The sequence below is a fragment of the Kryptolebias marmoratus genome, linkage group LG6, assembly GCF_001649575.2.
Source record: "Kryptolebias marmoratus isolate JLee-2015 linkage group LG6, ASM164957v2, whole genome shotgun sequence".
Lineage (NCBI taxonomy): Eukaryota > Metazoa > Chordata > Actinopteri > Cyprinodontiformes > Rivulidae > Kryptolebias > Kryptolebias marmoratus.
Window position 1 is genome coordinate 32,052,549 of NC_051435.1, and position 15,301 is coordinate 32,067,849.

Sequence of the window (15,301 nt, forward strand, 5' to 3'; positions counted from 1 at the left end):
TGCCTTTAAATCTCAACTTAAAACCCACCTGTTTAAAGCTGCTTATGGCTAAATTAGGGTTAGAGTGCGGGTTTTTGATGTTTGTCTCTTTCTTACTGTTTATTCATTGTCACATGCTGTTTTTATTTTGTTTTTTAATTATGTAAAGCACCTTGAAATGCCTTGCTGCTGAAATGTGCTATACAAATAAAATTTGATTGATTGATTGATCTAATCAACCTTAGCTAACACAAAAATAGTTAGAACATAGTCCCTTTTCAGCATCACGTTTTCAGTTTAACTCTCTGGCCTTAAAGTTGATGGATGAAATGCAAGAACAAGGAATGCTAGCTTCAAGGAAAGCTAGGTCTTTAAAACTTCTGCATATTTACAGTGAAATACTTCTGGGTTTAAAAGCTCTTTTATATCAAAACAGGTGCTGCTAACCCTACTGTTGCTCGACGCAGCATGACTCTGCCAGGAGAAAACGGCCAGAACCTGGTGGAGTGGAGGTTCAGGAAGGAGCAGATACGAGGAAAAGTCATCGTTTTTGGTAGAAAGCTGAGGGTCAGTCATCTCCATTTAAAGCTCTCAACAAGCAGAGAAATAATTAAAGAAAATAAAAGGTGTCAGAATGACATACTGTAGATTAGATCAGTTTGTCTGGGTAAAATCAGTTTAACCGTGTATTTATCATCAAGAGAATTATGAAAGTGTGATTTTTTTTTTTTAAATGCTCTAATTAGAATGTTATAGATGACCACAAGTAGAGTAACAGTTAGTAAATACAGGAACTTTATAATCAATATGTTTGTAAAAGTATATGATATTGTTTCATCAATGTGCTGCAGCACAGTTTAAGTCTTTCTGGTTCTGGTCATTCTTTACAAAGGGCTTTCTTGTATGTTAGTAGTGTTTCTCTTCAGGTTAAATAAAATTCTTCCATGTTAGTGTAGCGCCATTTTCTTTCCGACTTACTAAATACCTGTTTTAAAGTACACAACTGAATTAAACCAGGGAGCCAATGTCCTATCATTGATTTCTTTCTTTTTCAGAGAAGCAATTTTATTAAGAGATGTTTGTATAAAAGCTGTAATATTATTAACAAGAAAATTGATTTGAGAGGAAGTAAAATCTAAGTTGCTTCTGTCTGTTGCATTGATCTGTGAGATGGAGGAAAGTAATATTAGACAAGATTCTTTAAATTTAGTTACAGCATTCGCTGATTAACATCTACTGTAATGAAAATTTCTCCTAGAGACTGTGTGTCAATGAAACTTAAATGTTAGGAAAAAATGGTTAGATAAGAGTGTTGTGAGAAAACACTTAATAATTCAATCTCTGTTAAAACCAAGTCAACAGTATTAAAGAAAATAGGTAGGTTTGTAGACATTTTGAGAAAAATCAGGAAAAAATAACATTCTTATCACAGATGTATAGAAAAAGAAGCAAAATCTTGATGCAGTTATTTAAAGAATGCAAGCCTCAAGGTATAGTTTGCTTAGTTGCACTGACACGTTCTCCTGAAGAGGTGGAGTAAATCATATCATACTAATAACTGAAAAGTTGGAAATGTAGCACAGAGAAAGGAGTGGCTCAAAAACACATGAATACATTTGGTTGTTGGGTTTGTTTGTAGCCTGGCAACAACTGGGCAGAAAGTTGTTCTACAAGACCAGTTCAACACAACCAGCCTTCTATTTGTAACCTAGCTGGACAAAATCTAAAACTACGCTAAGAAATAACAAGCACTATGACAAGTCATTACAATGTTACCTTTTTAACTCAGACAGTCAATGTTAGACTGAGGTCAACAGAAGAAAGTTACTTAGTCCATCATGTTGAAACCCTTGACTATCTCCGATCTTGCCTTTAGAAACTTCAGGTACCACAAACATGGCTGGTCTGGGTGTGTCACAAGTTATAGACACGTTACAGTATATATCTGTACAACAACATCTTTAAGTCACAATGGAAAATTGTCATTAAGGGTTTAATATGTTAGACCTGTGTTTATTTCTTATATGTGTCTTCTGACTTTCAGGTAAATGGAAGGAACTTACTGTCTGTAGATTATAATCGTACACTGCGAACAGAGAAAATCTATGATGATCACAGGAAGTTCTTGCTAAAAATCATCTATGACACCCAAGGTCATCCAGCTCTCTGGGTCCCCAGCAGCAAGCTGCTCTCAGTTAACCTAACATATTCCAGGTGAGATCCTCTGAATTCCTTCATCCCAATACAGGAAACTATAACACAAGCCAGTGGTGCTCCATCATCCCCAATGGTCATTATATTATTTAAAGATGAACAGTTTGTTTAAGGTTGTAATTAGTATAAGTTTCAAATAAATGGAATTAGTCATGTATGGTGTCTATAAAATAAGTCTGAGTCAGTGTCAAGTCTTAAAATATTATTCACTGTGTGTATCCAGCACGGGTCAGGTGACAGGCCTCCAGAGGGGTCCAACCACAGAGAGGTGGGAGTACGATAACCAGGGAAGAATCATCTCCAGAGTCTTCGCTGATGGAAAGATCTGGAGCTACACTTATCTGGACAAGGTAGAATTCAGTTCAGTCCATTTATGTAGCACCGATTCAAAACAAAAGTCATCTCAGGGCACTGTACAAAGAAGTAACAAGTCCAATCAGATCCAGATTCAAATCAGTTACAGTCAGTTAAATCTATTGTTAACACAGTACAGTCAGATTCAGTATAATACAAAAGGGCAATTAGTAAAAGTTAACAAAGGAAGCAGATTGTATCTAATGTTCACCCTGGCACAGGCCCCATCCTGAACAGCCCTTTAGTGACAGTGGAAAGAAATAACTCCTTTTTTAATGTTGGGGTTAAATGATATATCCTGATCAAAACTAACATCAAGTTTTTTTGCATGAGAACTGGAGGCCAAATTAATGTCATCCACAGGAAGTGAAAGGCTGCAAAGTCTGTTCCTAAAATGCTCAGGTCCAAAAAAACACTACCTCTGTCTTGTCTGAGTTTAAAAGCAGAACATTAAGAATCATCCAGGTTTTTATGTCTTTAAGACATGTTTGTAATCTAAGAAACTAATTGGATTCATCAGGTTTTATAGATAAATATAACTGATCATCAGCATAGCAATGAAAATTCATGTTGTCTAATAACTCTACCTAATGGAGCTTATATAAAGTAAAGAGTATTTGTCCAAACACTGAACCCTGAGGAACGCCATGTCTAACTCTGGTGTATGAAGAAGATTCATTATTAACATTAACAAACTTTCATCTATCAAATGAATATGATTTAAACCATTTTAGAGCTGTTCCTGTAATGTCAATATCATGTCCAAACCTCTGTAACAGAATATTGTGACCAGTTGTATCAAATGCAGCACTGGGATCTAACAGGACAAGTATGGACACAAGTCCACTGTCTGAGGACAGGAGAATATCATTAGTAACTTTCAGCAGTGCTGTTTGTGTGCTATGGTGAGCTCTAAACCCTGACTGAAACTCCTCAGATTATTTACTGTCTAGATGTTCACATAATTGATTTGCAACTGTTTTCTCAAGAATCTTTGTAATCTCTCTATAATTGTGCTTCTGACTACGATGCACTTACAATCACTATTGGTAATTTCAACTGCTGCCATCTATAGATATTGCTAGAAATGAGTTATAAATTCTGTGTACATCTCTGGTTCTACATATTATTCACCTCGTCTTCATTGTCAAGAGGCTTCACAAATATTTATCGAATCTGAACTGATGGAAAACAACCACACAACAACAGAGGCATTAAACAAATACTGAAAGAGACATTTAATGTAACATAATGACACAAGTTTGTGGTGGATAAACAGGTGTTAGTTGGTATTTCTGTTAAGTCATATCCCACCTCATACTTTGCTGTGCCATTTTATACACATCAGTTCCCATTTTGCACTCATGCACTTATTTTATGACCGTATCATTACAGGCACCAGCTCCCAGTGACCCTCCACAGGATCAAGCTGTGCTTTGTTTTATAGTCAGCATTATTGCATCTGTGTTTTATTTCAAATCACTGGCACTGGTGTAGGAATCACTCAATTTTGGGGCACAAACTATCAGGCAGAAATTCTCCACAGTGTAGATGTATTGAAAACAATGCTTGTACTGAAGTCAGAGAAAGCACAATCTGCTTGTGTTTTTAGGCAAACATAATAAATTATTAGATTATTTTAGGAGCTTATTGCACAGTTTGAATAAAACTGTATTTTTGAATTTCCTCTGTCCTGACTCTCAGGGTTATTTACCAGAATGAAAGTCTGGGTATAAGATGAACAAAGCTTCAAAATGTGATTTGGTCTGACAATGAATTGACCTGAAACCTGGAAAGGCAAACTGGTTATTAGTTGTGTTTCAGAGAATTAAAGAACTAGCTCTAACACCAGGTCTAACACTGGAATCACTTTCGAGGTAAAAATCCTTCAGCTCCTCAGAAAGTGGTTCTATGCAAAGAGCCAATGTAGCACATCCTCACTAGATGGAGCAAAAATATTTAGTTTTTCCAATAAAATCTGTAAAGACAGTCTGCCTTGATTTAATGAGAATATATTCTGGTGATTGATGTGGCTTTATTATGTAGCACGCTGTAATGACATGAAACACTACTAACACTCTGATTTCACGAATATGTTTCACACATCAAACAGGTAACCTATGTGTGGATTTAGTTAGCATCAAGTGAGTTTTGTTACCAAGAGTACCGGTTTGAAACTCAATTTAGTTACTCTTTTAGTTAGTCGGATTGTCTTTATGGACGTGTTTTTTTTTTTAAATCTCAAAAATCTCAAAATCCAAATTTTTACTTTTCCTGCACTGCCACCTGTGCACGTTACAACTCATTTTGCCAGCACAGGTCACATAGGTATATTTTTTCTTTCATGTAGGGAAGAATGTGTTCCAGTCCACCTCTGCTCTGTTTCGTGCACAGCACTGGTGATTTATTCCCTACATTTCTTCTGGCCTCTCTAACAGTCCATGGTGTTGCTGCTGCTCAGCCAGCGTCAGTACATCTTCGACTACGACTCAGGGAACCGTTTGTCTGCGGTCACCATGCCCAGTGTGGCCCGGCACACCATGCAAACCATCAGATCCATCGGATACTACAGAAACATTTACACTCCCCCAGAAAGCAACGCTTCAGTCACTGTGGACTACTCTGAAGACGGACAGGTGTGTGACTTTGGAGGTTTCTGTACAACCGATGAAATTCTTTGACTTTTTTGTTGGGGGAAGTTAATAAAATGGGCCTTTACACCATATACGTGTTATTATCACCTGCCGCCGAAGGCAAAGGTTGCACATTAACAAAATATCTTTTGAACCACTGGACCGATTGTAATGAAACTTTCAGAAGGTAGTCATTGGATGTATAGCTATAACTGATTCACTTTTGGGGTCAACCTAATTCAACACGGGTTGACTTATAATCACAGCTGATCGACATTAACAAACATAAAAGGAATAAAATGATGAGCTGATGTGGTAGTAGCTGATAGTCAACCAAACACACTGCGAACACTAACACAATGTGTCATTTTTTCTAACATCGGATGATCTTTGTCTAAAACTCTTGCATGGAAGGTGGCAGGCTTTTATCCAGAAAGCTTTTCTACATAATGCTGGCAATGGTTGATGGGCATTGAAAATAAATTATTCTTTTGACAGAACAACATTTTCACAGAAAATATAATTTCCCTTGATTTTTCTGTTTTATGAGTTTTGAATCAGAGAAGATAACGTCTGATGAGGCTCAAGTGGCAGCTGCAGAAAGAACAGGAACGTTTATGTCTGAAATAAATTATTCCAATATTGACTGATACATTAAAAGCTTTAAAACAATACTGTAGTCTTATTTAATGCTGTTTTTTTTAGCAAATGCCTCAGAAGTTCCATTTATCACACAAATTTAATGTTTTTTTTACATGTTTTCAAACTAAAAGGGGCGGAGCTTTGTGAAAAGGCTGAACACCTGGATGTGTTGCTCCACTATGAGACACCACCATGAGTGATCTGGTAATAATCCTGTCTTTAATCTTTTTCTCATTCTCACATTTCTCTTCTTCAGCTCCTCAGAGTTGCCCATCTCGGTACTGGTCGACGGATACTGTACAAATATCGCAGACAGGTACTTGATTTTGATACAAAATACATTGCAACTATAAAAAGTATTTAATAAGTTATCATTTTTATTTGTTTTAAAATGTGTTGTTTTAGAATTCCCAGTAGATGTATTTTATGTAAAATTGTTGAATACTTGTTTTTACTTATGTAACACTATTAGAGTATAAGTTTCTTAAATGATCTTTACAATAATATTTGAAATTGGTTAACATTTAGTGCCACTCAGCTAATGCAGGTTTAAATACATTGTTTTCCTGTTTTTGCTTTTTTTTCCATATCATTTTCACAATCTAACTACTTTGACATACTTTGTGTTGTTTTTATATCAAACAATCAGCTCATACAAGTGATGGGTACTATGACTTTTGTTTTTTATAACCTCTGTACTTTTTAAAATATTTAACTTTACGTACAATTTTTTCCCCATAAAAAGACATCCAGATATCTTCAGTTCTTTCAAAAACTTTGTTTTATTTGAAATCTGCTTCAGTAAACTGCCTCTGTTTTTGTCTTCTTATGCTACTTTTATCTTTTAAATAAATTAATCACATATTGACTGATTAATTTGTATCTGAATAAATAGGGTTCAATATTCTATAAGTACAGTTATTACTATGGTATTGTTTTTCCTACCAGAACAAGCTGACAGAGATCCTTTATGACTCCACACGTGTCAGTTTTACCTACGATGAAACTGCCGGTGTACTGAAGACTGTCAATTTGCAAATCGATCGCTTCATCTGCTCCATTCGGTACCGCCAAATCGGCCCGCTGGTTGATCAGCAAATCTTCCGCTTCAGTGAAGATGGGATGGTGAATGCACGCTTTGACTACACATATGACAACAGCTTCAGGGTGACCAGCATGCAGGCTGTAATCAACGAGACGCCGCTGCCAATCGATCTCTATCAATTTGATGATATCTCTGGGAAAGTCGAGCAATTTGGAAAGTTTGGAGTCATCTATTATGATATCAATCAGGTAAGAAGGAATATCTTGTTTTGTTGGACATAATAATATGCCAGTCTGACATACATCCCTACCCTAGGAAGTTGTTCTTTGGGGAACATAAGGTGATGTTTATGTCATGCTCACAGTAGTAAGCCAAAACATCCTCATGGTTTCAGTAATTTTGATTATCATATTAAAGCAGTTTAAATTTTGGTCTGCTAAGTGTAACATTTTCTATGAACAAGCCATTTTCACATGTGAACACCAGAGAATGTCTGAGAATTTGGAGCTGACTCCGTCCTCCTGATTATTCATACGTGCACCAGAAGATCCTTGGAGTATTTCTGTCTTTTAAAAAAAATTCAGGGATGCACCTGAGCAGAACACACAGGAGAACTAGTGCATTGAAAACAGCTGAGTTATGCAAGCAGCAGAATAAATATGGCTGATAGAGCTCAAAACAGAGTCCTACTGGTCACTGCTTTTATTTTATTTTTTTGCTTAACTTTTTTGTGTGTGTGTGTGTCAGATCATATCCACAGCTGTGATGACCTACACCAAACACTTTGACCAACATGGCCGCATCAAGGAGATCCAATATGAGATCTTCAGGTCTCTGATGTACTGGATTACTATCCAGTATGACAACATAGGCCGAGTCACCAAGCGTGAGATCAAGATCGGACCGTTTGCCAACACAACCAGATATAGTTATGAGTATGATGTTGACGGACAGCTGCAGACGGTCTCCCTCAATGAGAAGCTGATGTGGAGGTGAAATGTTTCATTAAACTGAAAATAAGACCATGGGCTTTTCTGTGATGTTTGATGCTAATGTGATATTTTCTGGCCCTCCAGGTATAGTTATGACCTGAATGGAAACCTGCACCTGCTGAACCCAGGGAACAGTGGTCGACTAACCCCGCTACGCTATGACCTAAGGGACAGAATCACTCGTCTGGGAGATGTTCAGTACAGGCTGGATGATGATGGCGTTTTGAGACAGAGAGGAGCTGAGATTTTTGAATACAACTCTAAAGGTGACATGCATATTATTATGTCCAATATAACAAAATGAAGACCCAGTTAGAAGAAAATGTGGCCAAGCAGAGCTTCGTTTTGTGTCCTTTCTAAAGTTCTCATTCATCAATCGTGTCAAAGTTTTTTCATGAACAAAGTGTTTGAGTTTGTATTATAATAACTGTAACAACTTGATGACATCTGTGCTTTATTGTGAGCTTAAACTGAAGGCAGCTGGACTTCCTTTTCTTGATTCATGAAAATGTATCACTGCTCAGTCAAAATGCTTCTTTAGTTCTGACCACCATCCATCCTGTGGGTTCGTTGGTGTAGCATTTATGAGCATAGGTGAATGTATTTAAATTATTTTATTTAGCTTAAGATTTACAATGCATTGAGCAAATATCAGCAATTTCAAAATCTCACACATATGCTGTCCACCTCCAAGCCCACAAGAGAAGCCACCTTCCTCGCCAGTTTGTCTAGTCGTGAGGCATCCTTTTTGATGCTGTCCCCCACCCCCGGCACACTACCACAAACAGTAGGGCATTTTCCTACAATAGTTTGACAGAACATCTGCAGCAACTTTTTGCAGATGTTGATGGGCGCCATCCTTCTAAGAAGGTACAGTCGGTTCTGTCTTCTCCTGCACAGATCATCAGTTTTGGCAGTCCAGTTTATCATTTATCAGCTTCACTTCCAGGTATTTGTAGGTCTGTTTGGGCTCCACACAGACACCTCTGATAGTCACAGGCTTTGGATGAGGCCTAGACTTCCTGAAGTCCACTTGGTCTTGGTGATGTTTAAGTGCAGGTGGTTGGAGTTGCACCATGTGATAGTCCTGGATCAGTTTCCTGTACTCCTCCTCCTGTCCACTCCTGATACGACCCATGACAGAAGTGTTGTCTGCAAACTTTTGCACGTGGCAGGACTCCAAGTTGTATTAGAGGACCTACACGTTTGGGGTGAACAGGACAGGTGAAAGCATCGTCCCCTGCAGCGCTCCAGTGCTGCTCATCAGTGTAAACATATTCAATGCAAAAACAAGCATTGACAAAAATAATGGCTGACATCCTTTTAAAGATTTTCAAAGAATAAAATGTCAGACTGTGAAAGTAACAAGAGATTGGGTTTAGGCCAGAGGTTTCAACTTGTGGCTCTTGAGTTCCCCTCCAGTATATTCTTGTAGCTTTAACCAAAACTAACATGGAAATAAGTATCATCTCTATTCATGGCTAAAGTACAAAAGGTTTGTTTTAGCAGTCTATCTTTCTGTCTAATATAGTGCAAAATGTGAATAAAACATCTGTGACAAAATTATACTAATAATACAAAAAAAAAATAATGATGGATCAGTTTGCACCTGCAGTTTGTTAGCCTGTTAGCTACTTCTTTACATCCAGACACACGGCAGGATTTTTCTCTACATATAAATCATTTTCATCACATTTGATGCAAGTTGCTCAGGGGAAAAAACAGAAAGTGTATATTTGCAAACATTTAATTAAAATTAGACTTGAAATCAGGCATTTTACAAAAATATGTCAAGTCATTGTGGTCAAGTCAACAACAGTTAAAAAGGAAAAGTGTCCCTTTAATAAAAAAATAAAAAGCTAAAATAAATGATACCTTTATCACAAAAAAATTGTAAATTATAATTGTCTAACAAACCAGCCTAATTATTCTAACATTTATTAAAATATAAGGATATGTTTTAACATTTTGAAGTGGTATACTTTTTAAATATTTCACAAATATATCAACAGGACTTAGATTGGCTGGCTCAGTTCAGTCTTTAAATTTTATCAGCAGCGGTTTGGCCTCTTTCTTTGTAGAACTGACAATAAATGTCAACAATTTATTACTTTTAATTTTAAAATATAATAAGCAATAGTTATATTTGTAGTATTTTGAAAACACCTAATGAGCTGTGATATTTAAAGTTTTGCAGGTATGCCTTTGTTTTATTAAGTGAGAAAAGGAGCAGAAACGGTCTTTTGGTTGTAAAGGTTGCAGACTGCTGATTTAGGAGATTAAAATAGGATTTCTACTGCCAAAAGTTATGACAATAAAAAGAAAATATTCAAAACAACAAAAAGTTGCAAAAAATCCAAAAGAGTTTAACTATGAAAATATGTGAGTCAGTAGTAATAATAGTGTCAAAGAGCAGTATGCTTTAAGGCTAAAACCTGTGGATTGTAAAACTGTTACACTGCTGCCACTCCAAAGAAAACAAAAAATGAAAACAACAACATAAACATATTAGGCTCTTGGAGGATTGTAACAACCTTGAATTTGTTTAAGAAAAAGTCTAAACATTTCATTTAAACTCTAAAAGAAGTTGCAGTTCCTTTTGTTCCTCAGCCTGAAGATGGCGCTGTGGCTCCATGCTAGACTAAGGCTGAAGGCTCTTGATTTACTGCTACGTCTCATGTCCAGCCATCATCTATCCTAAGATGTTTGGGGGTTTTTTTGTTTTCTTTTTGTTTTTTGTTTTCTTCACTTCTGATCACAAATTGGGAGTTCCAGGTTCTAACTTGACTGGTGCAGTGGAAGCTGCCTCCACCCTAACACTATTAAAACCAAGGAGATGGTGGTGGATTTCTGCCAGTCCTCATCCAGGGACAGCACATTAAGGTGGTGCACTCCCCCAAATATGTGGGGCTTATTTTGGATGACAAGCTGGACTGGATCCTGAACACTTCTAGAAATGACTGAGCTGCCTCTTCTTCCTGCGGAGGCCGAGGTCCTGTAATATCTGTGAAGAGATGCTGCACGTTTTATCACACTGAGGTGGACATTGTCCTTTTCATGTGTCTGTGTGTTCTGGTTTTAACTTGACGTACAAAAACACAAAAAGAAAGAGACTAAGAGACTAGAAAAACTGGTGCAAAAAGCCAGCTCAATGCTTGCCTTGAGGCTGGACCATCGACATATAAGAACTACTAGACCAAGTGTCCCCACCTTCTCTCATTGTTGGGAGTTGAAATAAGCAGGACCTTCCATGTTATATATTTCTGCCCACTGAGGATGTGGGGCTTGAAATCCCATCTACTCCCGAACACAATCATAGTGTTACATAAGCTTTCTTTTGAGTATGAAACAACCAATTGCAACTAAGCAAATTAAGAAATTTAATATTTGAACATTCAACAGCAAGGTTAGAACTATGCTAATCAACAAGAGTCAGCACCTGAATCAAATTATTTGAGTGGGCAACACACTGAACACCTCATGTCCTCTGATGCATGTCCCCATCGGTGAATGGATGCAATCTAAAGCACTGAGTAGAGTCTATAGAATGATTTATTTAGGTTAGTTTTGTAAAGATGCTGTATGAATGTGTCCTGTGCATGGAAAAATAAGAGCACAGATTTTGTTGTAAAATAGCGTGGTCACTATAAAGGGGCTATTTAAGTACAAGTCATTTACCATTTAGCTGTGCTGCTCTACCTCATCAAAAGCTGTCAGCTGAGGTGGTTCAGGGATTGGAGTAGGATGCCTCCTGGACATGTCCCACTGAAAGGAGAACCTGGTTGAGCCTTAGAACTCACTGGAGAGATTAGAAATCTTCTCTGGTTTGGGAATGCCTTGGGATTCCCCAGGAGTAGCTGGGTGGAGGAACATCTGGGTATCTCTCCTGGACTTGTTACCTCCACAACTAGACCACACATAAGAAGAAGAAGAAAATGGATGGATGGACAGATGGATGCTCATGTCACTACCTTTATTTAGAGTGATCTGATTGGTTCATTTGACATTGTCTGCCTTTAGTTAAATTTTCTGTAAGGTATAAATCTGCTGGAGGTGAATGAATAATCCTAATTTTAGTAAAGCTTGTGTAATACTCAAGGTATAACTTCAGCACTAGGAAAGACAATCATTGCATATTTTAGATAGGTCACAGTTTATGCCAGATTGTCTATTTAAAACTTTTTTCCCCCATCTGGTCACACTGTAAATGATACGACCCAAACTTCTCAGATGTTGGTTGGATATGCAAAGAACTCACAGGTGACATCTTACAGAATAGCCCAGAAATCTGGTCCAAGCCTTTTGGTTGAAAAGTGGAATCTGTTGAAGTATTAAAACAGTTCAGCTGTCTTCTATGCCTGAGAATCTGATTCTACAAACCTGCTGATTTTTTTCAGCATTCATTTCTTTTACATTGTAAAATGTAACTGTTTGATTCTAACCTGTGCTTTGGCTGTTTATCCATTTCAGGTCAGTTAACCCGTGTCTACAGCAAAGCAGCCAGTTGGACCATCCAGTACCGTTATGATGGCTTGGGTCGGCGTGTGGCATCGAAGAACAGTTTGGGCCAACACTTGCAGTTCTTCTATGCAGATTTAAACTACCCCACAAGGATCACTCATGTCTACAACCACTCCAGCTCAGAGATCACATCCTTCTACTACGATCTGCAGGTAACTGCTTTGAAATGAACAATTCTGGTTGTGTCAGTCCATTGCTGTTGTATTTGAAATCGGTGAGCTTACAAAATTAGTCAAACATCAAAATACAAAAACATAAAAATGGCAGCACACAAAGATGCAGTGGTCATTTTTGCACTAGAGAAAGGTTTCAGTACAAGTGCTTGTTTACATGCAACATAATGTGACCAAGACTTCTTGTTGGAGATCAGGAGAGCCCTTCAAATGTCATTGGAAACATCTAGACTTCCTGTTACGGATCAGGCAGCAGGTGAAAGAAATAAGTCAAACTATTTGGAATTCCTTCCCAAACATGCATAGTAAGGTGCTGTGGTCAGATGACACTAAACCTGAAGTTTTAGGCCACAAAGGACAACACCATATCTGGTTCAAATCTTCCCTCTCTCATCAAGGTGAGAACAACTTCTCTACAGTGAAGCATGGTAGTGGCAGCATTATGCTGTGGGGATGTTTTTCATCAGCAGGAACTGAGACACTGGTCAGACTTAAAGGAAAGGTGGATGGAGCAAAATACAGAGAAATTCTCAATGGAAATGTGTTTGAGTCTTCCAGAGATTTGAGACTGGGACAGAGGTTCGCCTTCAAACACAAAGGAAAAGAAGAACAGACCCAAAAACATTGTGTCGACTCCTTTTTTCTCTTCAATGACTGCCCAAACTCAATAAGGCATATACTTCAACAGAAGACACTGGCCAACTCCATTCATTCATCCTTTTAGTTTAATGGTTAAGTTGATATCGATTGTTGGTTTTGCAGGATTAAGATGAACTTGAACAGTATCAGGATAATATAAATCAGCATGATTTGAATCAGATCTGGGATGTGTTGAGAAAACCAAGTTTTTAGTATTCACTCCTTTCAGAGGAATCTCACCTGACCACTTAGTTTCTCTCACTGGATTTTTTCATGTTGCAGAAAAGACGGACTCACAAAATGAGTCCAGACCAGAGGTTTAATTACTAATTATACATTTATTTAAACATTGAACTGAATGGAGACAACAACTCACCAACAGGAAGCAACAGCAACACGTTCCCAGTTGTGTCTGAAGTAATTCCCCTTCCACTTCTTTTTATACTATAAACTGCGCCCAAGACCAGTTTTTTTTTTTTGCACACAATCAGCTGCAGCAGCTTCACATGTCCTGATGCCCTGGAACCTTCAGCCTCCCTCACCCCACAGACACAACTGTTCTATGTGATTGTTTTATCATAAGCTAAGCGAAACCTCATTTTAACAATCAAATCATTCTAGCAATACCAAAGATTGTTTATATTTCATCATTGACTAAGCATAACCTCATTTTTTAGTAATCAAAGTATCAAAGTTTGATTGTATTTTACAGTTTGAACTGCATTACCATTTAGCAAATTATACAAACTTTAAATGTTTGCACCTTTGTGAGGTCCCTTTGAATAAAACACATTATAAAGCTGTAATGAGTTTAACAAAAAATTAGAAATGAGCACAAACCATATTTTACAGATGGCATGAATTAGGTTGATAACCTTAAAGAGAGAGCAAAATTAATTCATTGCACCAGATGAATCAGTCAACAGGTATTAAACCTTACTTAAATCATTTAGGTGTAAGCAAAACAAAAGTTAAACCATTCAGTATTTCACCATCTGTGAAGTTTATATATAATTATACATAATTCATCAATCAATCTAATATCCTTAAACAAAATACCTGTCTTACCTTCAAGCAAACAAGTAAAAGAAAACCAAACATACCAATAGCGTCTCTGTTGGTAATTGTACTGAAGCAGCAAACATTTCTTTCAGGCTCACTCTGCTTGTAAAACCACATTTGGGACCAAAAAACACCCTGCCCAGGTGGATACCTAATTAAAAGGCAGTTCCTCCCTACCTTGCATGTCTGGTGCTCAAGCCACCACACCCATCTAGGTACACTACAAACACTGCCATCTAGTGCTAAACATCATTATCATGAAACAAAGAAAAAAAACACAATAGTTTGAGAGGAGGTGAAGGGAGCCATTTACTTCAAATGAGAAACTAATTTTAAACAGAGAAGGAGGTCTCCGATTTTAGCTTTCTAAAACCTACCTCCCGAACAGGAAGGGAGGAAAATGAATCTACAGCATCACAGGTAGAGAAGAGAGAAGGATTTTTTTTTTTCCTGAGCTTCCTCCCTATGTGTCACAGCTGAAGGTAAAAACTATTTTGCTGTGTTCATGAGTGTGCAGTAGCACTGCCTAAAAAAATACTGATATTAGTGAGTCTTTAAAACTATGCTGTATTGCTTTTTGAGTTACACAAAATTTAATAGTCAATGATAAAACAAAATTCTCTCAAGCCACCTTAATCCATCCAGTGAAATTGTGTGTGTGTGTGTGCACAGGGTCACGTGTTTGCCATGGAAATCAGCAGTGGAGATGAGTTTTACATTGCATGTGACAACACTGGGACCCCGCTGGCTGTTTTCAGCAACAATGGACTTCTGCTTAAACAAGTATGTATGAGTTTTACTGTAAAGAATCTGGTTGGTAAATGCTCTTGTGTCTCTATAACAGGTCATGACTCTGTGTGTGTGTGTGTGTGTGTGTGTGTGTGTAGGTACAATACACAGCATATGGTGAGGTTTACTTTGACTCAAACCCAGACTTTGTGCTGGTAATTGGCTTCCATGGAGGACTGTATGATCCTCTGACTCGACTGCTGCATTTTGGGAACAGAGATTACGACATTCCCGCAGGGAGGTAAATCACCCATTACT

The 15,301-nt window shown here is 37.6% G+C and overlaps 1 protein-coding gene and 1 long non-coding RNA gene across 15 annotated transcripts in view; one reads left to right on the top strand and one right to left on the bottom strand.

The window, feature by feature from the left end:
- The window catches only part of LOC108245298 (teneurin-3), a 401,662-nt gene that overhangs the window by 381,157 nt on the left and 5,204 nt on the right, over window positions 1–15,301 (top strand). For all 14 annotated transcript variants that reach the window (XM_017432073.3, XM_017432076.3, XM_017432082.3 and 11 more), the window contains 11 exons: window positions 416–546; window positions 2,024–2,193; window positions 2,417–2,543; window positions 4,986–5,183; window positions 6,079–6,138; window positions 6,771–7,115; window positions 7,615–7,859; window positions 7,944–8,125; window positions 12,330–12,532; window positions 14,927–15,037; window positions 15,142–15,284. In XM_017432073.3, the coding sequence (XP_017287562.1) occupies window positions 416–546; window positions 2,024–2,193; window positions 2,417–2,543; window positions 4,986–5,183; window positions 6,079–6,138; window positions 6,771–7,115; window positions 7,615–7,859; window positions 7,944–8,125; window positions 12,330–12,532; window positions 14,927–15,037; window positions 15,142–15,284 (1,915 nt within the window). The remainder of the gene's footprint in view (window positions 1–415; window positions 547–2,023; window positions 2,194–2,416; window positions 2,544–4,985; window positions 5,184–6,078; window positions 6,139–6,770; window positions 7,116–7,614; window positions 7,860–7,943; window positions 8,126–12,329; window positions 12,533–14,926; window positions 15,038–15,141; window positions 15,285–15,301) is intronic.
- On the bottom strand, window positions 11,663–14,409 carry LOC112451159. Its single transcript, XR_003039914.2, has 3 exons — window positions 14,296–14,409; window positions 14,033–14,067; window positions 11,663–11,766 (listed from the first exon to the last, which is right to left on the bottom strand). It is a non-coding gene; the product is annotated as an uncharacterized LOC112451159 (long non-coding RNA).